The 22,181-nt window shown below is 39.1% G+C and overlaps 1 protein-coding gene across 1 annotated transcript in view; it reads left to right on the top strand.

Annotated features, from left to right (window-relative positions):
- Positions 1-22,181, top strand: part of JAG2 (jagged canonical Notch ligand 2) — a 68,956-nt gene that overhangs the window by 38,755 nt on the left and 8,020 nt on the right. The window contains exons 6-22 of the mRNA XM_041476347.1: positions 5,985-6,115; positions 6,497-6,616; positions 8,533-8,646; positions 9,498-9,611; positions 10,176-10,289; positions 10,820-10,866; positions 11,142-11,315; positions 13,678-13,828; positions 14,104-14,268; positions 14,838-14,951; positions 15,975-16,088; positions 16,462-16,575; positions 17,506-17,622; positions 18,270-18,297; positions 19,156-19,241; positions 21,435-21,548; positions 21,744-21,859. Coding sequence (XP_041332281.1) covers positions 5,985-6,115; positions 6,497-6,616; positions 8,533-8,646; positions 9,498-9,611; positions 10,176-10,289; positions 10,820-10,866; positions 11,142-11,315; positions 13,678-13,828; positions 14,104-14,268; positions 14,838-14,951; positions 15,975-16,088; positions 16,462-16,575; positions 17,506-17,622; positions 18,270-18,297; positions 19,156-19,241; positions 21,435-21,548; positions 21,744-21,859 — 1,933 coding nt within the window. The remainder of the gene's footprint in view (positions 1-5,984; positions 6,116-6,496; positions 6,617-8,532; positions 8,647-9,497; positions 9,612-10,175; positions 10,290-10,819; positions 10,867-11,141; positions 11,316-13,677; positions 13,829-14,103; positions 14,269-14,837; positions 14,952-15,974; positions 16,089-16,461; positions 16,576-17,505; positions 17,623-18,269; positions 18,298-19,155; positions 19,242-21,434; positions 21,549-21,743; positions 21,860-22,181) is intronic.

Here is a 22,181-nt window from a genome sequence, read left to right as displayed (position 1 = left end):
AAAGTGGATCTTCCACAGGTCTTCCAGAATGGAATTAGGAGAAATCTCATAGGCTGCTCTGAGCAGTAAACTAGAAAAAAACTTTGTTTGGGCAGTGTGCTTAACTGCTTTGGCATTTGACCAGCTAAATTCCAGCAATGCTGGATTGCCCATGATCCCTGAAAAGTGTGAGGCTGCTGTTTGGCCCTGCAGGAATGCACTTGGTACCATGAATGGGACATCTCCTGTCTCCTCTTTAGTGTAAGATATCCTATCACAGCTTCCGGTCCCAAAGATCTTGTAAAATTCTTACCATTTCTGTATCTTTCATCATGTTGAGTTCTCTTGCCTGTTGGTACAACCAGTGTGCTTTTATTGTTTTTTGTTTTTTATGTCCTAGTGGTGAGCCCTTAGGGAATGTTGGCAAGCCTTTCACAAGTAGGCACCTTAAGTTAGACAAAGAATCTCATGTTGTGCTTCTTTATTGGTCAAGGAGCTGAGGCATGCTCTGCATGAGTGGGATGGAGGGTATAGAACATATCCTAAAGGTGGATCTGCATCCAAGAGATGTGAGTGGGTGTGCAGGAAGTAAAAACATGTAGTGCTTGAACTTGTGTCTACAGCAGTGTGGGGAGTGCAGCTGAACTAGAACAGTGGATCAAAGCAGTGCAGAGAACTCAATATCACACTCCAAACACTTCAGGACTTTAAAATTTAGACTCTCTAGGCTGTTCTTGTGGCCTGAATGCCTGTTTGCAGCTGGAGCACATTGGGTGTGCTCCTGGCATACATTGTCTGATCTTACCTTAGTTTAACCTAAGAGGAATCCAATTCCTCTGTTCCAAAACAGCTCTGTGATGTGAACTAACACACCATCAACAGGAATGATCAGGCAGTTCACGTAAAAAGCATGTTCCTGGTGTGAACTAATGCAAATACAGGCACACCCTTAGAGCCACTTATGTAAGTTAACTGAGCAATGTTTTGGCTAAAAACTTTTGAACCATCCCCTCTTTTAACTTGTTCTCAAAACTTTACATAGTACTGGAGTGAGACTGTTTGCTTTCAATAACTTCCTTTATTAGAGGAGAAAAATATTTGTAGGGAAAGGTTTGTGTCTTTTGGTGTGATAAGAATGCTAGGGGTGAGAGGAAAAGATAATAAGCTTTCAGGTAATTAAATTATTTGAGCTCGTTAATGAGTATGTTTTCCTTTGCTATTCACAAAATTATCTTGCCTATTTTGAAGGTAGGAAAGTGCGCAAAGTGTTTCTGTGACAAGTTTTAGTGAATGAGTACTGTACTGCTTATTAACATTGAATCCAGATGCTCAGAATTGTAGGATCTAACAGCTGGACAATATTGCTGCCTGCTGTGCAACAAGTAATCTCCTAAAAGTTTAAACAGACTTTCTTATGGTTATTTTAAGTAAATAACTAATATAAAGCTATTGTTCTGGCCTATGCAACACCATCCTGTTCACGTCACTAGAAAATTTAGTGGTTTTCTATTTAAGAGGGCTATTTCTCCCCCACCCCTGAATGATGCATTTTGCTTCTGCTCTTAATGTCACTGTTTTTGCTTTGTTTTCCTGTATTGAGTGTTTTGGCCCCAGCTTCCACTTGAAACATGATTGGGAGAGGCTCCTTCCAAAAAGTCTGCTTATAAAAAGGTGTATGAATACCTCACAATGATGTTCTCTTCACTCTGTGTGATGAGCAATATATCAGTGAGGTGTAACCTGTGATATTTAAAGGTTTAAACCACATTGCCTACATACTCCCTAAGATTTTTTAAAATTTATTTTTAGGCCCCATATTCCTGCATTGACTTCAGGAATAGACTTCAGTTTGGTGGTTCAGGTGTATTTATGCATGAAGTGCTGACAAAGCTCTTTAAGTAGGTGTAGAACAGAATTAATTTAGGTATTCTCTCATTCAGATCTCTTTTTTTTAAGGTTAACCAGCATAGATTAGTCATTGGATGAGATGTAAAATACGAAGTTTCTCAGTTGATCTTTCTGCACAGAAGGATCAGGACTCCCAAATATTGAAACAGGAGAATAAACCATGTATGAAGATAATACAAAAGAGCCGAGTTTAAGTTGACAATTGAGGGCACCCTGACTTTCTGCTGTGGTGGCAGAGACATCCTCCTTTTGGATAAGGAGTTGTTAATTATTCAAGGTGCTGAGGGGCCATGGTTCACAGACCATCAGGATCTGAATACATCTCTTCACCTTTCCACATCACTTCTGTAATTGCCACTGTAGGATTTGACATAAATTTATGGAGTCTGGACAACATTTCCAGGGTCATGTAGTCCCCTCTTTGCCCAAGGAGGACTAGTTAGACCCATCTGATTTGGAAACTTTCGGTTTCAACTTAGCTCTTACTAAATAATTACAACAAACTTCCTCAGAGGAAAGCAAAGGCCACTGTCAGCTTTTTCCTTAATTATATTTATTTCAGAAGAAGATAAGGAAAGCCTATTTCTATAGAAAAATCTTATATTAGACTTGATAAGTTTTGTTTTTGAATGACCCCAGGAGAAATAAAAACCCCAAGTGTTCTGTTTCATGCTTTTTTTCTCACTTTCCCCTGCCTCTGAGTACACATGTAACTGTGAGCTGTGTGTTCAAAGTTCTGACTTTGAGCTGTGTGTGGTGATGAGTGCTTTTGTAGTGTTCCCAGATGTTAAATTTACCTCTTTAAATGCACTGAGATTTACTGTAGAAAGTCCTTTCTCCTTTAATTTAGCTGTTTGAAGCCCCACTGAGCTGAATTATTGTGGCTTTTTCTGCTTGTCAATGACAGCAGTGTTTTTTCTGCACAGTTACAGTTTTTCTAATCAGATGATTGAAGGGTTGTCTACAATTTTGGTAATGTTAACTCCTGCCATCCCCACCTCTAGCCTTTTGTCTGAATTCTCATTTTTTTATTGCCCCAGACTCTCATCTAAGGAAAATGGAAGCTGTGAAGTGTGCCTGTAGAATTACCAGATCTGTTCTCCAAGTTGTTGGTTTCAAGATAACCAAGAATTGTTCTTCTCTCCCTATTACACTCTGTGTTAGTTGTGACCCAAAGGGATGCTTCAGTCTGGCAGCAGATGCCTGTGCTTCAGCCTTCCATCAGGAAGTTACTAAACTGTAACAATCTATTTATGGTAGCTTCTTTGTACTGCTAATAACCCAGCAAGGGCTAAGATTAAGCCAGGTCTGATTTTGTTTTGTATGTGCTGGATTGTGAAGACAACTTTGAGCTGATGAAGTCAGCAGAGGGGAAGGACAAAGGAAGTAGAATCTTGATTCCAATAAGAATTTTCTTTGTCTGTTGAACAATGAGAATCCTTATAGATTCTCTATATTTGGCTTTCTTATTTTGTCTGATGTGAAAAATTTAGAATTGCTATTTAGTTGATTCTTGACTGGGATGGGAGGGCAGGGAAGAAGTAACTTCAGCCCACTATTAGCTGCACTGGCAGTTTCCTTTTGGCTTTTACACAAGAGGTTGGTACTTGGAAAGGAATTCTGGTTTGAATTTTTTGGGATTTTTTTCCCTAAATGATGTTGAATTTGTGTTTGCACCATTTGGGCTTCTCATAGTGAATCATTAATCATTTTCATCTTTGTTTTTTTCCTTGATATTTTTGTCATAAATGACATATCCATACCCATAAATGACATAGAACATAGCCATTTCTGTGTTGGTTTACCTTTATTGATCCCATCTTGCTCTCAGGGTGGGCTGAGATCCATATCAGCATTATCTTTTCAGAAGGAAGTGGAATTAACGCTGCTCTAGCACCTGTTAATGTAGGATGCGACCAGACTTCCTGTTCAAGAGGAAATCCTAATTTACTCTTCCTTGTAAACTGAAGGCTGATCAGTTTACCACATAGTAACCTTTTGACTTGTAAACATTGTGTTCTTTTGGACCGCTTTTAGGTCTAGAAGGTATTTCCCTCAGGCTTGGTGGTAATTTTAACAGTAAACTTTGACTGTGTTGAATATCATGAAAAAGCAGCAACTTTTTTCAGCTGAAGTAATTTTAATGTCATCAAGCATACCTACAAACTCAAGTAGGTGCTTAAGATACCTTCAGGTTCTAGAAGGTGGCTGTATTTTTCTTTGCACTCTAAAGCACCGCTGCAGTGTCAAACAAAGAAACTTGTTATCCATGGGCTATGGAGAATAAATTGAGTTACTGTGATTATTTGCTTTGTGATGCAGACTTTCAGCTCTTGAAAATGCTTGTTGTATGTGGGTGGGGAGTTGGCTCTGGCTGGGATAGTCATGGTGAATCACTGGCAGTAGTGCCAGATTTGGCATGGATGAAGATTTGGGTTGGGGCCAGTAAAGTGAGTTGCAATGCTTTTTTTTATTATTACCATCCTCTGAAAAGATTTTTCTGTTCTTGAGGAGGAAGGAAGAGATCAAATTTAGCAAGAGCAGTATTTGTTTCCTCTTGCTGCTGCTGCTGCAGTCAAAGAAAGAGGCTTCTAAAATGTGAGTGTTCTCCAGGCTTCTGCCAGCCCTGCTCAGAGGAGCAGTCGACACCTCTGGGCTGGGTGCTCAGCTGAGGCTCTCCTTGGAGATCTTGGAGCTTTTCAGGGCAGGAGCAGGTACTGGGACATGAGCTCAAACTAGTTCTATAACTTCATATGAAAAGAATGGTCTTGCAGACTTTCTGCATCTAGATTCCTTACTGTCAATGTAAACAGTAAGGATTTAAATACTGTGCTGCCAGCACAGCTTGTTCTGTTCCTCTGGGGAATTGATCCAGCTTACTGAAACAGTGGAAGGGAATTGATTCACAAGGAACCAAGACTCCTCATTTATAGTTCTCTTCCTTGTCTTCTCTCACTGCCCCCCCAATGACTTAATTTATTGTCTGCTCTTTTATACTATTTAAATCATGTGGATAATAGAATGGTAGTGTCAAATCAAAAAAAAATGTAGTTTCATTTCTAATGCTTTTTTTTCCTCTAGGCAATAGGGCTGCACTGTTGTGCACGTGCTCAACTCTCATGCAGTGTGACCTCTTTGTTGCTAGTATGTTTTTTGAATTCTGTATAAGAAATGCACTCTTAACAGACAGAATGTTTGTTTTGTTGGCCCAAAAGAGCAGGCTTACTATTTCTTGGTACTCAAAATATGTGTGAAATATAAATATGTTTTAAAAAATCATTAGCCTATGCTCTCCCCCCACCCCCCACCATTAGTTCAGATTTTAATACTTCCCTGTAGCATAAACATCTGCTTCTTTTAGCAAAGTTCTGATACAGATTAACATAAAGATACTGGTCTCAGAAGAAATCTTGGGGGGGGGGTGGGGAATTTGAACTCTAAACCAAATGAATTATTAATGACTTTTGTTTCTGTTCTCACTCCTCCTTTCTCCAAAGAGTACTTTTTCCATAATGAGAACACTGGGTAGAGAACACTGAGGATATAATGGAATAAATTCGTGAAAAAAGGTTTTCTTGAGAAGCCAGGCCTTGAAAAAATTATCAAAACTGCTGCCTTTCTGGCTGCCCTGGTCTTTTAAGGCTGTAGCACTCTAGAGCAAATTGGCTATTATCTTAAAAATCTCTCTTCACAGAAAAAAACTGTGGTGCTGGGTGCAGTAAGTCGGCAGTCTCTTCCTGAAAATCAATTTCAGCTTTCCTGTATCAATCACAAGTTTTGTCCTAGTGTGAGATGATTATGTGAAGATGGGACTCCTTGTGAAAGAACAACTAATTCATGTCCAGTTCTCATAACGTGTAGTGCTTGGTGGTGTTTGTTGCCATTGTGTGTAACACATTTGAGCAGGATGAGTTCCTGTAAGGATGTTCAACAGGACTAGTTGTGTCCCTTCTAAACAGGATAAAGTTTTGTTATCTGTTGCACATTGAACAGTTGGCCTTGTTCTTGAGAACGGTAAGTGTAGTGTTGTAAATACATGTATTGCTGATCATGAAGCATCATGTTGCTAACTTTTAACATGTGAACTTACATCTTAGGTGTCATTATGGTTGGCAAGGACAGTTCTGTGATGAGTGTGTCCGCTACCCAGGCTGTGCTCATGGGAGCTGTAATGAACCATGGCAGTGTAATTGTGAAACCAACTGGGGTGGCCTGCTCTGTAACAAAGGTACTTAACATTAATGTACAGGAAAAATAAGTTAAGTTGCATGATTAACTGATAACTCATTAACCCCTTTTCTTTTCTGCTAGTGTGCAACTACCCGAGTGTTTCTGTGCCTTTCTTGTGTGGCAGATGGTGCCTAGGCATCAGAAGTATAGGAAGTTGAAGACAAAAGGCTTGGAATTGTCCTGACTCTTCTAACTCCTGCAGTTGTCTCTTGTTCATTCTTCTCTGTTCTGTGGATAGTTACCAGATCACAGGCTAGCCTCTGGAATATGGGGATGATGGGGGTGAAAGATGTTCGAGCCAGAAAGGCATCTGTGTCTGACTAGGGACTGAAACGGTGGGATCTGTGTTCCCTGCTGACTGAGCCTTCTCTCTGTGCAGATCTGAATTACTGTGGGAATCACCACCCGTGCCTGAACGGCGGCACCTGCATGAACACAGAGCCGGATGAGTATCGCTGTGCCTGCCCCGACGGCTACTCGGGCAAGAACTGCGAAATCGGTACTTGGGACAGGGCACCTCTCCTTGGAGACCTGCAACTGCCTTGGCACTTCTGCATTTCACTGGGGATATGCTCCATCTCTCCTTTTTGGGGCCTGAGCCTGGCTGCTCAAAAATTCACCAAAGATAACCGAAATGCTGTGCCAGTTTCCCTTTAGATAAGACTGAGACTATTTCTTCCCTTTAATTTCTCCTCCTTAATCCAAATATGCAGTTGGGCTATAGTCTTATGAAATAGGTTAGACATGTAGCTTTCCCTGTTGCCTTACTCCCTACTGTCCTTTTTCTTGTTCTCTGGCTTGCTGACAAGCATGCATCTTTTCCAAGCTGGGGACTAAGAAAGGTGGAAGTGATGGACACTTCAGTTTCTACTCTGATGTGGGGCTTTGGCCCCATTTTTAGTTGGCTGAATGTGTTGACTACTCTTTTTAATCAACTGAAATTTAATCTTTTAATGTGGGACTTCTAATATATTTGGATTAATGATGAAATGTTAGCTACTATGGAAATTTGCTCAAACTCTCTTACAGAGTCACCTTGAGCAGTCTGAACAAAAAGTGGCTTCCTTGTGCCTATTGGCAAAATGGAGGAGAGCATTTAAACCACATTAGTGATGAAGTATGGCTTTGCCTTCAGTCTAACAGATCTGTGTCTTGAAAAACTGCTTCCTATCTCAACCACACTACAAAGATAGCATGCTCCTTTTTTCTGTCTGTGCATGTGTTACACAAAGCCCAAAATGTTCATGTTCTAAGGACAGTTTCGGTCTCTGGAGACTTTTCTTGGTTATCCTCACTTTGGAGGTAAATGGACAGTGTGCAGTTTCTAGTTCTTCCATATTTAGCTTTATGTAGTGGTTAGTTGCATGCTCTTTTTCTTTGTCATGATGCATTGTTTAATCCTTTTTTGAAATGTGCTTCTCACTATGAATTTTGCTGTTTCTTGATAGGTAAAATTTTAGGTGGAAAGAACCTTTTTGGTTTTTTTCCACATCACTGCTTGGCCTTAAGTTCACTAAACTAGTACCAGCAGAAGGTTTTTAGAGTTAATCAGAATGTAGATCTTTGAACTTCCTAAAGCTCTATGTGGTATTAAAGATACCATCCAAACTTAAATTTTACTTCAACTGGTAGAACATGATATAAAGTTTAGGCTAAAATGGAGGAAATCTTGCCATAGCTTGCCCTGAAAGCTGTGGGGGAGTAGCTTGTCTTCTCAGTGAGGAGGCAGTGCAAAAGGGAGCCATATATTTGTTGAGATCTACAGTCATTTTTAACAGTAGGGTTGGTGTGTGAGCTGCTTTAGGTACTGGTACTAAAAAGCTTCTTTGGCTTCTGAGAGAGGAAGTTACCAAAAAGAAGTTACAGAAAGCTTGTCCCTCCTCAGCCTGATGGTTTTGTGCAGCCTCTGTCACTGTTACAGCCCTACATGGAGTGACAAGGAGCATCACTGCCTGTAAGCACCTCTATTCCCTGCTGTTTCCAAAAGCAGTACTAGAATGAAGCTAAACAGACCTTAAACTACTACAAGTCAGACCTCTGCATACAGCATATCTGTTTTTTCTCACTGAATTTAAAAGAAGTGCTGGAGTGCTCTGGAGGTGGAAGTGCATGGCTGGAAGCAGAGTGTTAGTGGGGAACTTTGCTGGAATTCAAAGAGTGAGCTGTCTGTCCTTAGGCTTTCTATTTATTAGGTGGGAAGGATGATACATCTTCAGTGAAATCCTGCTTCATTTTCCTCCTGGGAATCTTAACTCTCTGCAGGTGGGAGAGGAAGGCTCCAAACTTCTCTACTAGTATCTCTCCACTGTTATTTCTCTTGGTTACTTTTAGCTAATGCAACTTTTAATGGCAAGTTCTCCTTAATTGGTACTGGAAGAGTATTTAGCAAGAATTTCTTTCCTTCTTTCTCCCCAGCTGAGCATGCTTGTGTATCTAATCCCTGTGCTAATGGTGGAATTTGTCACGAAATTTCGTCAGGCTTCAAGTGTCACTGCCCATCGGGGTGGAGTGGACCAACATGTGCTATTGGTGGGTATGGTTTTGCTGGTGACTGACCTGTTGGGTTGGAAGGGTTGATGCTTGGTGATAACACGCTCTGTGGGTTTGGAATTTGGTGGTAGTCCTTTACTTTCCATGTCTTTTAACATCTGAGCATTGGCAGAGTGAAAAGAGGAGGGTTCTGTGCAGCCCATAGTATTGACTCAATGCAGTTGAGATCTGTTATCAAAAAGTTATCAGAGGCGTAGCAGGACCATATCCAAAGAAATGCCCTGTTGCCAAAGCTTCTTTGACAATTCCTGACTGAGCCACTCTGAAGCAAAATACAGAATGGTGTCATTTTGAGAAATGTAAATGTGAAAGTCAAAGGTTTCCCCCCATTCTTTAATCACAGAAAAGTAGATTTGCACACTTAAATGCTTAAGTGTCTGGTTCAGAGGACAGAGAAGTGGTTGAAATGTATTGTGGGACTGTAATGGGTTTGCCCGTGGCCTGTGATTTGGAACACAGGTAGCTTACCTGTTTTCAAACAGCAACTGTCCTCAAAAAAAAGCCCCAAAAACCAAACCAAAAAACCCTGAGAATTACCAACCACAGAACCAAAACTGGCTAAGTATGTGTCACAATCTAGGGACTTGACTTTCGATGAACATGCAAATCATATGTAGATTATTAGGTTGTCTGGTTCTTTTCTTGTTTGCTGATCTTCTCTACTCTGTCACAAAAATGTGATAAATCCTAAGTAACAATTAGGTTAGCAATGTTAGTCTGTGTCTAGGCTTGTTTGCACTTTCTCCCCCTTCATCTCAAACCAACTTTGAAGCAGAACCTGTTAAGCCAAGCTTTAGGCTGTGTAATGGAGTCCCCCTTTGCCTTTGCAGATATTGACGAGTGTGCATCAAACCCCTGTGCTCAAGGAGGGACCTGCATTGATGGTGTCAATGCATTCGAGTGTATTTGTCCACAGCAGTGGATTGGAGCAACTTGCCAGCTTGGTAAGTAATTCTAAAGCTTTGGAGACCACTGGAGGTGATTCCTAAACAATTAATAACTCTGTGTGTTTCTGGCATGGTTTTTATTGAAGAAAATGTGGAATATGTGTGTTGTTATTGGTATCTTAGCTCCTGTTTAGCAGATCTCAAAGCCAGAAGTTTCAAGGGGATCTGTAACTATTTAAGCCCCAACTTAAGCTTACTTAAAATACTTCTTTTAGAATGTCCCATAACTTTTCTGTTCCAAAATGCAGCATTGGTGATGGTAGCTCCTTTTTCATGGTGGCAGAACAGTGACTAAGCTTGTGGAGGCTAGAGAGGGATTTTCCCTGACTAACAAATTGCCTTTTTGAGTTTTGGCCAAGGGAGAAGAGTAAGATAACATGCATGTGCTACTATAGGCAAGTGTGCATTAAAATCCTGTGGTATGTAAATGGTTTTAGTGCCCTAGCAATGTTTAGTATGAGCTTCTGATGCTGGGATTGCATGGACACTTTGCTTGGTGCTGTGGTAATCTGTTTCTGGGTTTGTTCTTTATTCTATTCTTTATTTTCTCTTCTTTCACAGATGCTAATGAGTGTGAGGGGAAACCCTGTGTTAATGCTTACTCTTGCAAAAATCTCATTGGTGGATATTACTGTGACTGCATTCCAGGATGGACAGGAGTAAATTGTCATATCAGTTAGTATTTCTTTAGTATGTATGTTGACAGTAGGATGCTTTGTTCTTTAAAAAAAAAAATATAAGTGATAGTATACATACTTTAACAAGAAAAAAATACTTGTTGTCAGGAATTTTCTAACTTCTAGCAATGTAAATTGAAAATACTTGTTTGAAAATTTATTTTGAAAGGTAATTGGTATTAAAGTGATCTAAGAGATACACTTCAATAAATCTCTTGAGTCTTACATGTTCCTGAATGATACATACAGATTCAATTTAAAATGCTTCTAAAATGTTAGATATGAAAACAACTGATATTAATATCTCATTTTTAGTACACTGTAGTAGAAATATAGAATGTCATTTTCTATTGGTTCTTCTTGAAAAAATAGACATATTTTAAGACATCAAGAATCCTTCCTTTCTATTGAAACATCTAGAAAAAAGCCTTTTTGAAAATCATTTGTTCTCCGTTTTTATGCTAAACCTACACTTTTCAGCTTGGTCTTGAAGTCTAAATTCTAATGCTTTGCATATTTTATCCATAGATATAAATGACTGTCATGGACAGTGCCAGCATGGAGGGACTTGTAAGGTAACTCTTGTTCATTACATTCCATGTTGAAAATTAACCTTTGTCTGACTGGTTATGAGTTTTATAGGTTGCAATTACAGTTTGATTAAAGGAGTTCAAATGTTAAAAATGTAACACTGTACTTGCAGACTCTTGCACCCATTTCACAAAATAAAATTCTGTGGTGCTACTGCTGTCCGCAAATCCAGAATACAGAAGTAACCTGAATTTTTGTGTGCAAGTTTTGTGAATAAACAAATCCTTCTACTTTTGCTTCTTTTCCCTGCTCTGTGAAGGATGAAGTGAACGGTTACCACTGCTTGTGCCCTCGTGGTTTCACAGGAAAAAACTGTGAGATAGAAACCAACGAGTGTGAGAGCAATCCCTGCCAGAACGGGGGCCGCTGCAAAGACCTGGTGAATGGATTCACTTGCCTGTGTTCCCAGGGATTCTCGGGAGTCTTCTGCGAGGTGAGGGCAGTGCAGACATTACTGCAATGCTTGTCATGGACTGAATTCTTGAAAGAAATGTATCTCTGGGTTTAAATGGGAGTAACCCAAGGCTGGAGCGTCACTGCCTGTCATAGCTGTTACCTGATACTCTGAATAAGCAAATTTGTTGTGCAGTGCTGTCATAGTAGCTGGAACACTTGAATTTGCAGCCTGATAAACTGCAAGTTGTTGCATATAGGTGTTGGCCTTCCTAAGGGTTTTAAGGCTGCAAGTATTCCTTAAGCTTGAAATGTTTTCCTTTGCCATTTTCAGGACCTTTGTCTTTTTTTTTACACTGGAGTGCTTTAGGTTCTCATCCTAATAACTCTGAGGTACATAATTGAATTACCCTTCAAGTAATCCTACTGCTATTGGTAGGAGTAGAATAATTATGTATCAATTATTTGTATTATATATAATGGTGATGATTAACATAATTACTAAAGGCAGGCAGATAGACCAGTATTGGCTCTCAGAACTTTGAGATCATTTTAGGAACATGGAGTTCTAGTACTTAAGGACTCAGATCTGAAATATTGAAGCCTTGGTGGTAATTCCTAAAGTATTTCATGGTAAAGAAGATACTCCTCTTTTCTAGGGAGGACATTAGGCTTTTCAGGGTAAAATTATTTTGCATTAAGTACTCACTTTCTGGCTTTTGCTGATAGTCAAATTCATCTGGATGTTATGCTTAGTATCAACTGGAGGCACTACGCTAGACTTTTGTTGGATTTGCTCCAGAATTTTTGTAGAGGATATTGAAATGATCACTGTTAAACACTGAAGTAATTTTATTCTATGTTATTTGCATCATTAAAGAAGTAGTGCCCTCATTTTATTCAAAATTTAAAAGGACTGCAGATACCAACCAGTTTAATCAAACTGGTGCAGCACCTAATAGCTCATGAGCTGTTTCTGCATAAGGATCATAACTTCAGTGCTCTACCCTGGGCTGATTCATACAATACTGTGTAATTAAAGTTTTAGCAAATGTGCTTGAATAATAGGGGGGAGTTGGCTGCTTGCCTTGTGTGCTGCAGGAAATATCTACCATTGATTCCAGATGCTAAAGTACCAGCTACTGAACTTGCATTGGGAAGGGGAAATTTACACTAATGGAAGGAAACAAATGGAGACATCTGATAGAGGAGATCTGAGGATCTTTCTCAGACCATAGATATTTTTTTATAGCTTGCTTTGAATGTTCTGTGTGAGAGCACGGAATGGTTTGCTAAAAATTTTCTGTTGTGACTGGAATTGTATGTGATCCTCTGAATTAAATACTTAGCACCATTTGTGTTCCTTCTCCTTTGGCTAGTTTGGCATTTTTTTTCCTATTTAGCTACTGAACTGCTAAAAATAGGAAGCAAAACCTCTATTGGACTTAGCTTTCAGCTTTACAGACATGAAATTATCTTTCTCCCAAGAGACATGTGAAGAAGGAAAAACTGACTGGAGGGGAGAAAAGCAATCCTTAAGAAAAATAATTTGGAGGAAAGATACTGTGATGTAAAAATATCCATTTTGAGGCTGCTTTGTGGATTTTGAGACTAATTTAGGGCATCATGAATCAGTGATCTTGTGTGTCAGTCTAAAGCAGAAAGCAGCAGAATTGTTTTGCCACAGCAATGTCTGTTAAACGTTGTGTAATGAAGGTGAGGTTTAAATGTGGCTCTCTGGATCAGATGGTCAGAGTTCAAAGTGCATCTCATGTAACTTTGTAAATTGGTGTGGTGATGGTATTTTTTAAAATAAGGTCTTGAAAAGCTGGGTCTAGCTAGACCTACTTTGAGCAGGAGGTGGGGAGTAGCTGACCTCTAGAGGTCCCTTCCAAGCTGTGTGGTTTTATAATAAATTCTATGTGTTAATTGAGATGGGAAGAGAATTTGCTCTAGGGGATGGGATTTTGTTCAGGTTCTGTGTATTTTAAGTCTCTTGCAGACACAAAGCTGACAAGTGCACTGGTATTTAACTAGCCTTGTGGCACTTGGTATGTGGGTGTGAAGGACAGAAGTGACTTATAATGATGCGGAGAAGTTGCAGTAAGGTGTCTCCTAATGGCTTAAGTAATTATTCGCTGAGTTATTGCAAATGGGCTTTTTCAGCCTCCTCCAAAGGAGTTTTTTTTAATCAGTGTCAGAAATGCTTTGTATTAGGATAGACTGAAGTAAGCTGAAGTGTCTCTGTCTTGCAGGGTGGAATGCAATATTTATGATTCATAAACCTTAAAACTTGAGGTTCCTTGTACATTAGCTTCATCTGTGTCTCTGGCAAAGCAGATAATGCAGCTTACTCCTGGGAAATGAAGCAGCTGCTGCTAACTGTGGTCTCTCTTTTGCAGATGGATATTGATTTTTGTGAACCTAACCCTTGCCAGAATGGGGCTAAATGTTATGATCTGGGAGGAGATTATTACTGTGCCTGCCCTGATGACTATGATGGAAAAAATTGTTCTCATCTCAAGGACCACTGCAAGAACAATTCTTGTAAAGGTACCTGCTGTTGTCCGTAAATCTGTCTTGATGGTGGTACATTTAAAAAAAAGGCATTTTGGGGAATAGCATAATGCAGAAATGTTTTTATTGTACTCACTTGGACTTCATAAAACAGTGAGGCAGTGAGAGGAAATGCTCCTCATTTATGAAGAGCAAGATGGTAACTTACAGCTAACACAAAACTGTGATTAGTTTCAATTTTTGTAAAACTTCTTTTAAAACTGAAATCTGATTGCTGATACAGATCATTAAAGACCTCACTTCTTTTTCAGTAATAGACAGCTGTACAATAGAAGTCTTCACTAATGCTACCCAAGAAGGAATCCGTTTCATTTCATCCAATGTTTGTGGGCCTCATGGACGGTGTATTAGTCAGCCAGGAGGGAATTTCACTTGTGCCTGTGACAGAGGCTTTACTGGAACATACTGTCATGAAAGTAAGTAGAAGCTTGTAAAATATTATTCTTTTTGCTATAAATTTATTTTAAAGTTAATGTTATAAAGCTTTACAACATAAAATAAGACATTTAGATTTCTGTAAAGTTGCTTAAGGTGCTGTTTCAGATGTACTGCTTGAAATGGTTTTTTCTGGTAGCAGTCTTTGTAGTGGTTTACACTTCCTGTGTGATAGAAAACTGGTTTTAGTCCAGCTTCAGAGTAAATGTGTCTGTAGCCACCACGTTTGTGCACAATCTTACAAGCCACAGATTTCTCCAACATGAGAATACAAAGAGGGGATTAGAACTTGTATTGCTGCTCTGGGTGTTTTTAAACTCCTGGATATTCTTGCCAGGTAAGCGTAATGCTCTGGTTGGACTTGACTAGCTACATGAGACAATACCACCAGAAACCCTACCAGGCTTGAAAACAGATGTTTGAGCCTTTCTTTTGGATGTACAAATGCAGTAATAACTTCATGCTGCTTTTCCTAGAGACACAAGCGTAGCTCACTCCTCTGAGTTGGTGAAAACAGCCTTGAGCAATAATTGTTGACTTTTTGTTGCAGATATCAATGACTGTCTTGGGAAACCTTGCAAGAATGGTGGGACATGTATTGATGAAGTTGATTCATTTAGATGTTTCTGTTCCAGTGGCTGGGAAGGAGAGCTGTGTGACACAAGTGAGTACTGCTCAGTGTTGCAGGGCCAAATGATGCAGCCTTGTTGTAACAGAGATGGGGTAGTTTTAATAATGGGGTAGTTTCTCTGTCCCATAACTGAGTCTTGTTTGAAGAAATATTTTCAGAAATAACTTTGGGTAGCTGCTCTAAAAGCCTCAGCTTCTTTAATAGGAGCAGAATCTGATTCTTTGGTATAGTTCAGCATTTATTTCAGGAGGAGAAAACTTTTTGTCCTGGGGATAGGCAAGAGTGTTGGCCAGGAAGTGAACTAGGCCAGCCAGTTCATGGTTAAGACACCTCAGAGGAAACTGCAGTTGTTTCTTTTTCTGCTCTGAATGAAGCCTGTTCTAAAACATGATGGCAAGGACTTGCTGAGACTTATTACAGGACATGCATCAATTAAGATGTGAAATACATTCTGAGCAGCTTTTGGCAGCTATTGCTGTCAGAAGAGCCTTTTGTGTGGTCTAGATGAAGTTTGTTCTGGAATAGTTACGTTCCCCCTATTAAAATGTTTGTCTCAAGTGAAAGGAGCTTCCTCTAAAATACATAATTGTGTAAGTATGTTTAGTGTGTGCACATGAGTATGTATGTGATTAAGCCACCTCTAATGGCTGTAAATCTGTGTTTTAAAACAGAACAGAACGAGGGAGCCTTAACTGTCTCTCTCATCTCCCAGGATGTCCTGTGCTGGGGCTCCTTTTCAGGACATTGTGGTTCCTACTAGAAAGCTCTTTCTAAAATTCAGAATACAGTTCTTGGTAAAAACAAAGCTACTTTAGTGCTTTACTGGGAAGCCATACTGAATGCTCCTTCTAAGCTGTCAGAAAGTCATAATTCATGTTCTGTATTAAATCAGAGTATTTTCCTTGCTTGTATAAAGATTATCTCATAATAATTAGGACTGCTGTTTTCCTAGGTAGTACAAAATGTATTTTCTTTACAAAGAGATTTTTTTTTTTTTTCTGTTTTCTCATGGCCTTGGCTGGGCTAGATAATCTAATTTGAGTAACTTTTTTTTAGATTTCAATGACTGTTCTCCTAACCCGTGTCACAACGGTGGCCGATGCATTGATTTGGTAAATGACTTCTATTGTGAGTGCAAGAATGACTGGAAAGGCAAAACTTGTCACTCACGTAAGTGTTCCTTGCTTTGATCTTTAGAGTACCCAAAGATTTATTTTCTTCTCATGGGACTGGAGTTCCTGAAATTTAAAATAAAACAATCACAGTGAAAAAAATAGGTGCACTTTCCTTACTCCTTCCAGTTTCCCAATCACAAAATGAAACATTTAAAAGATGTATTCCTTCATGTGGTGAAGCAGTTTCGTGAGAGATGTCCTTAGATTCCATTCTTTGGGTTGTTTATTGTAATACAGCAAGTGGAACAATGTGTTTCTGATACTGGTGCATTTAAATATGAAGTCTCTTTAATTTTGTGATTAAAATTTCTGTTTCTAACATTCCGCAAGAGCAGTGGAAATTAAAACTGCTTTGTTCTGGTGTGTAGGTGAATACCAGTGTGATGCAAACACTTGCAGTAATGGTGGGACATGCTATGATGATGGAGACACATTCCGCTGCTCATGTCCTCCAGAGTGGATAGGAAGTACTTGCAACACTGGTAAGCTTTTAAAATTATCTACAGATGAAGCCAGAAGCAGCAGAGAAGTGTTTAAATAATCAACTGTTTAGTAAACAGACACACTGTTCTGGCTGGCCAGTTCAAAGCTGTTCCAGTTGGGTGGTGACTGAAATTTAAGTAATTTCTTCCACTCAGATGACATGATACTGATTTTTAGGATGGTGTTCTCCTCTGCCTTCTTATATTGTCTTTTCCATAGCTTCTCTCCTGAGCAGTTTTAGAAAACTCGGACTTTTCTGTTGGCCTTTAGAGACCCTGTGTAAAGGTTTTCCTGGGAACTTAGTCCCCTGCTTGGCTTGAAGAGTCCCAAGGTTTGTGATCCATGAGGTGTATGAGCAGGCATACCCAGGAAAAATTAAATTAAGAGGTTCTTCCTGGGGGATTTGCAAAGTTAATGCCTGCTGTAGGGAACTACTTGATTTTTTTTTTTTCCCCTTTGGAGACTGAATCTGTGGTGCGTCTTTCTGAAAACGAAACTTCCATTATAATCAGGAAGTTGAATGAAGATAATTTAGTAGAGTTTTTCTACTTTTTAGATACAATTGCAGCTTTTAACCAAAATCTGAGCTTTAAAGACTAGTATTTTATTGTAAAGAACACCTCATGGCCTGGGTAACTCACTGCCAAAGTATTAATTAAGCAGTACTTGAAGAATGCTTACACAAATGGGGCAGAAAGGAGGTGATTCCTTTTTAATAAAATTTCATGGTTCAGTTAAACAATTGAATTGGGACCATGGTGGAGGTGGGTGAGAGACTGTCATGTGATTGAGTATTTCTGGGGTTTTTAACCTTTTTGTAAGTTTTTAACTGTTGGCTTAAATGCTGTTTAGGATTGTGACACTGACATACCCAGATGATAGGTACTCTTTGTTTTCTGGGCTAATAGACACATTTTCTGTTTTCAAAGCTAAGAACAGCAGCTGTATTCTGAACCCCTGCATGAATGGTGGAACGTGTGTTGGCAGCGGAGATTCCTTCTCGTGCATCTGCAAAGAAGGATGGGAAGGACGCACATGCACACAGAGTAAGGCATTTCTTTCTTCCCCTGCATCCCCCTGGGATATTGGGAGTGTCTGGCAGAGAGCTGTTAACTGAAACAAAGCAAGTTTATGGGGTTCATGTGCCAAAATATCTGAATCATTCAGAGTGGGAGGTAGGTAAAGAAGACGATGCTCGAGTAATGAATGAGGAGTTTGTCACGCTGCTTTTTGCATCCAGTCTCTGCCAAAATAAGACTCTTGGCCTTCTATAAAAATATCATTTTTGGAAATGTGTGCAGAACAGGAAAAAATACTCACAGAAATAATAATTTTAATAATGAAGAGTATCTGGAAAGGCAGGCAGTAGTGTATAAGCCATTTTCTCTGAGGATAGCAGTTAACTACTTTGGCATACCAAGACAATGAATTGCTTGGTGGAGTAAAGCCTGCAACTTTGATTTTTATTTTTTTCCCCCAAGGTGTAACATTGGGACTGGGAGGCAAACTCTAAATTTGAGTTCTGTTTTTACTCTGCCTGCTATTGATAAAACGTTTTGTGCAAGCGTGGAAGAACATTCAGTTCTGTATATTTCTCTTTACTTATCAAATATAGTGGCTTCTGAACTATAGTGTTATATTTTAGAAAATAAATAGTGCCACTATTTACACTAGCCAATATTCTTTTTTTCAGACACCAATGACTGCAACCCTCATCCATGGTAAGTACACGAACTCCAGTCCTGTACCTATTGTGAAAATACAAGTGAGCACAGTAATATGGATTTACATTACAGATTGGAACTAATTTTACTCTAAAAATAATTGAAGTCAGCCTCTGTAAAATATCTTGAAACCATTTTTTTTGCTGTGCCATATTCCTTGACAGCACCAAAGACCACAAAACAATCTTGACTTGATTCATGTGTGAACAAATAAAAGCATTTTAATGTAGTCTCCATAGTGGAACTGACCAGTAAATTACAGTGATGTGAAGTGAATCACATATGATAACATTTGAAGCATTTGTAATTGGATAGAGTAAAAAATGAGAAATCAAAACCTCTTCGTTTACAGTAAATAATTTTAAATAATATAAAAATGTCCTATTGGACCAATTACTTTGTAGAAACACATCTAAAAACAAAACTGAGAGATAAAATGGGAATATTTTAAATACAGAGGCTGATATTTATGGTTGTAGAGGGGAAAAAACTGATGTGGATTAAACAATCTACCTTATCTTTCTCAGTTGTCCATTCTGATGCCATCATCTGTGCTTCATGTATTAAAAAAACAACCAGATCTGAAAAACCTTGAGCTTTCTTTGTATTCCCTTGAAAGTGCTGTTCTGCCTCCTTGAATTCTGTGGTTGTACTTCCTCGTGCATCTGTAGGATGTTGCTGTTTAGCTGCTGACCTGCTAAGCAATATCGTTTATCTAGCATTATGCTTTTGCTCTTGATAGAAATAAAAAATAAATTGTCCCCCTAAAGAGCAGCAGAAGCTTTAATTAACAGAGCTTTAATTGACCAATGAAGCAGTGTAGGTGGCTTGTTAACCACCCTTTTTTACGTACAGTTACAACGGGGGGATCTGTGTTGATGGAGTGAACTGGTTCCGATGCGAATGCGCCCCTGGCTTTGCTGGTCCTGACTGCAGAATCAGTAAGTACCTGCATGGGTAAAGAGCTGGGTGATGTACCACTCTGCACAAATTGGAAAGAACACCTGGTGACCCTTTTTACATTAGCTCAACTGAATTCCAAATAATGAAGCAGAAGCCACCTGTTAGCCAGGTACTGATACCTTGTAAATAATAGGAGGTTATGGTCTGTTACTCATTTCATTAAATGGCACTGAAATGAGTTGGCTTAAATCATGCTTACAGACTTGATTAGTGGATTTTCCTGGATAATTCTGACATTTCTGGGGTGCTGGCTTCATAGAAGCTTAAATTTAAAATATTTCTATGTTGATAAATATCTTGTTGGTAAAGATGACATATATCTGAATGTGTTCCACTTAATGTAAGAAACCAGAATGCACTGAGACATTCCAAATGGAAACAAAAACATTGAGTGTAGTGCTGGCACATGAATAACAGAAGTATGATAAAGGTCTTTCAAAGCTAGAAAACAAACCTGTTACACTGCAATTATTCTGAAGGGTAGAGGCCAAAAAGGAGGAGAAAAACAGACCCTAAAAGTATTTTGAAGTGTTGTGGAACAAGCTGGTTTGTTGTTTGGTTGGTTTTTTGTGTTGTTTTGGTTTTGTCTTTTTAAAGGAATTTTACCATTTTGACTTGATGAAAAATACCTTATTTTTACTTTCTGCTTTGGAAGATCAGACCTTGAATCTTCTTTACCCTCAAGGCTTCTGGGCTTGGTCCTTCCACTCCATCAGTATGGTGATGTGCTTTCAAGTTGAGACTTCATCCTCATTCTGGCATAGAGCAAACAAGCCAGCACTTCTGGTTGGAGGGCAGCTGCAGCACTTGTGGAAGCATCAGCTTAGTGGTGTCTCAGTACAGAACCAGGCATGGCAGAGCATTGTGTGATCCAGATAACCAGAAAGGGATATTGAATTCTCCTTGCCTGCTCCTCTTCCCCTTAAGGCTAGGATGTCACAAATACAAATACTGTGCATTTATAATGGAGCTGCAGACATTTTTTTACTTGTTTAGACTGGTATAGATGGAAGGAGTAGCTCTGAAAAAAAAATGTCTTTTATGGCTCAAACAGACACAGAGTCAAATCACCTTTTTCAGCATACAGAGGCTGGAGAATCTCAAACCTATATAGCGTGAAGACAGGAGGAAAGAGTGATTGGACCCTGTTGAAGTTTAGATCTTAGTGCACTTTTTAAGGAAGTTAAAATATAACCAAAAGCCCTTCCGTATCTGTTGGATTGTTTAGCATTGCCTACAAGTGTAACAGTCTCACTACTGACATTTTTCATGTTCATTTGCAAAGTCCTGTACTTTAAAATGAGCTGATACCATGTATTGAACCAGAACTGGTGTTTAAACAGTTTTCTCTGGGGTTGGAAAGAGCATTCATACTCAATGGAAGAAAACTTTGAAAAGATGCTTTGGAAGAGATGTTTCTGGTTGAAAATGAAGCAGTTGGTGCCTATGGATCACAACTTGATGAGCTGGTTTCTGTTGCATAAATCAGTATTGGTCACTTCCCCAGGATAACAAATGACACATTGCTGTCCATCTGAATGGACCATGCTTCCCTGCCTTTTTCTATTGGTTTCTGTAGCTAAGCCTCTGAATCTTTGAAGGTTTTTTTAAAGAGGCTTTTGTGCTACCTATCTATGTATTAAATAAATCTATTCACAATTTCAAGGTTATTAATGTTCATGAAATGTGTGTTACAAACTAAACTGTTACTTCTCTGCCTTTTGGTCACTTGTATTGCAGCAAGTCACTTCTTTAAGCATTGTTGAACAAGATCATTGTCCAACTTTTGCACTCTAACTTGATGAAAACACATGCTTTTGTGTGAAGCCTAAATGTCTGAGATTAGTGCCAGAACAGGATGTGGGGTTTGTTCTGTAGCTGAATGTGGACAGGGCATTAACACCTTCAGCTGTCCAACACCTCTGCTCTGTGAGATGAGTCAGCATATGACTGCTGTTTTGATTACCAGAACTTCAATTAGGGTGCAATTATGAGAAATCTGTTACAGGGTATTGCTGAAATGGCAGAACTGTTTAATTACAAGATTAATTCTGTAGCCACGCTGTCCTTTGCTTTTAAAGAGAGGAGGTACTGTTAGATTACACCTCAGTAAATTATTAATTACAATTTCCTGTGTCCTTGTCACTGAATTTTACCTATTTTCTGTCCAGATATTGATGAGTGCCAGTCTTCTCCTTGTGGGTATGGTGCCACCTGTATAGATGAAATAAATGGATACCGATGCACTTGTCCCCCTGGAAGAATTGGTCCTAGATGCCAAGAAGGTATTTTGATATCTGCTATCAACCTTTACCCAAAACACAATTGGGCACAATGTAGCCAGTATAAAGTTTATATATGGTAATCTGATATGTAAGGAACACTAGTTAATATTTTTCATTTAAATTTCTATAGTATTTATTATATAACTTGAAGAGGTGAAGTGTCTGAATGTGCTTTTTTGGGCTTTTTTTCTTTAGTGATTGGAATTGGAAAGCCTTGCTGGCTTAAAGGAATGACCTTTCCCCATGGCAGCAGGTGGGAACAGGAGTGCAACAGCTGCCACTGTTTGGATGGACGTATTGACTGCACCAAGGTAGGCATTTTGGCCTGTTTTTTTAAATTCCTGTGGCTGAAACAAACTCATTGTTCTTCATGCACCAGTTAGTCTTTGTCTCCTATAAATTTCCATTGGGTTTTTTTCTTGGTTTTTTTTTTTTTTAAGTGGCTTCATGTAAAAATAGTTATGATTTTCTTTAATACCATAAGTTACTGTCCTGCTGTCAACCTGCTAGAACAGGCTCTCTCGACCACTTGTTGCAGAAAAGAAAATATGAGGTGGAATAAAGGATAAATAAATCACACTGCTGAAGCTATGTAAACATGGTTTTAGAACTCCTAATTCTGTGAAATGTGAG

The sequence above is a fragment of the Pyrgilauda ruficollis genome, unplaced genomic scaffold (assembly GCF_017590135.1).
Source record: "Pyrgilauda ruficollis isolate IOZ18807 unplaced genomic scaffold, ASM1759013v1 scaffold38, whole genome shotgun sequence".
NCBI lineage: Eukaryota > Metazoa > Chordata > Aves > Passeriformes > Passeridae > Pyrgilauda > Pyrgilauda ruficollis.
This window is presented reverse-complemented; position numbering and strand designations above follow the sequence as displayed.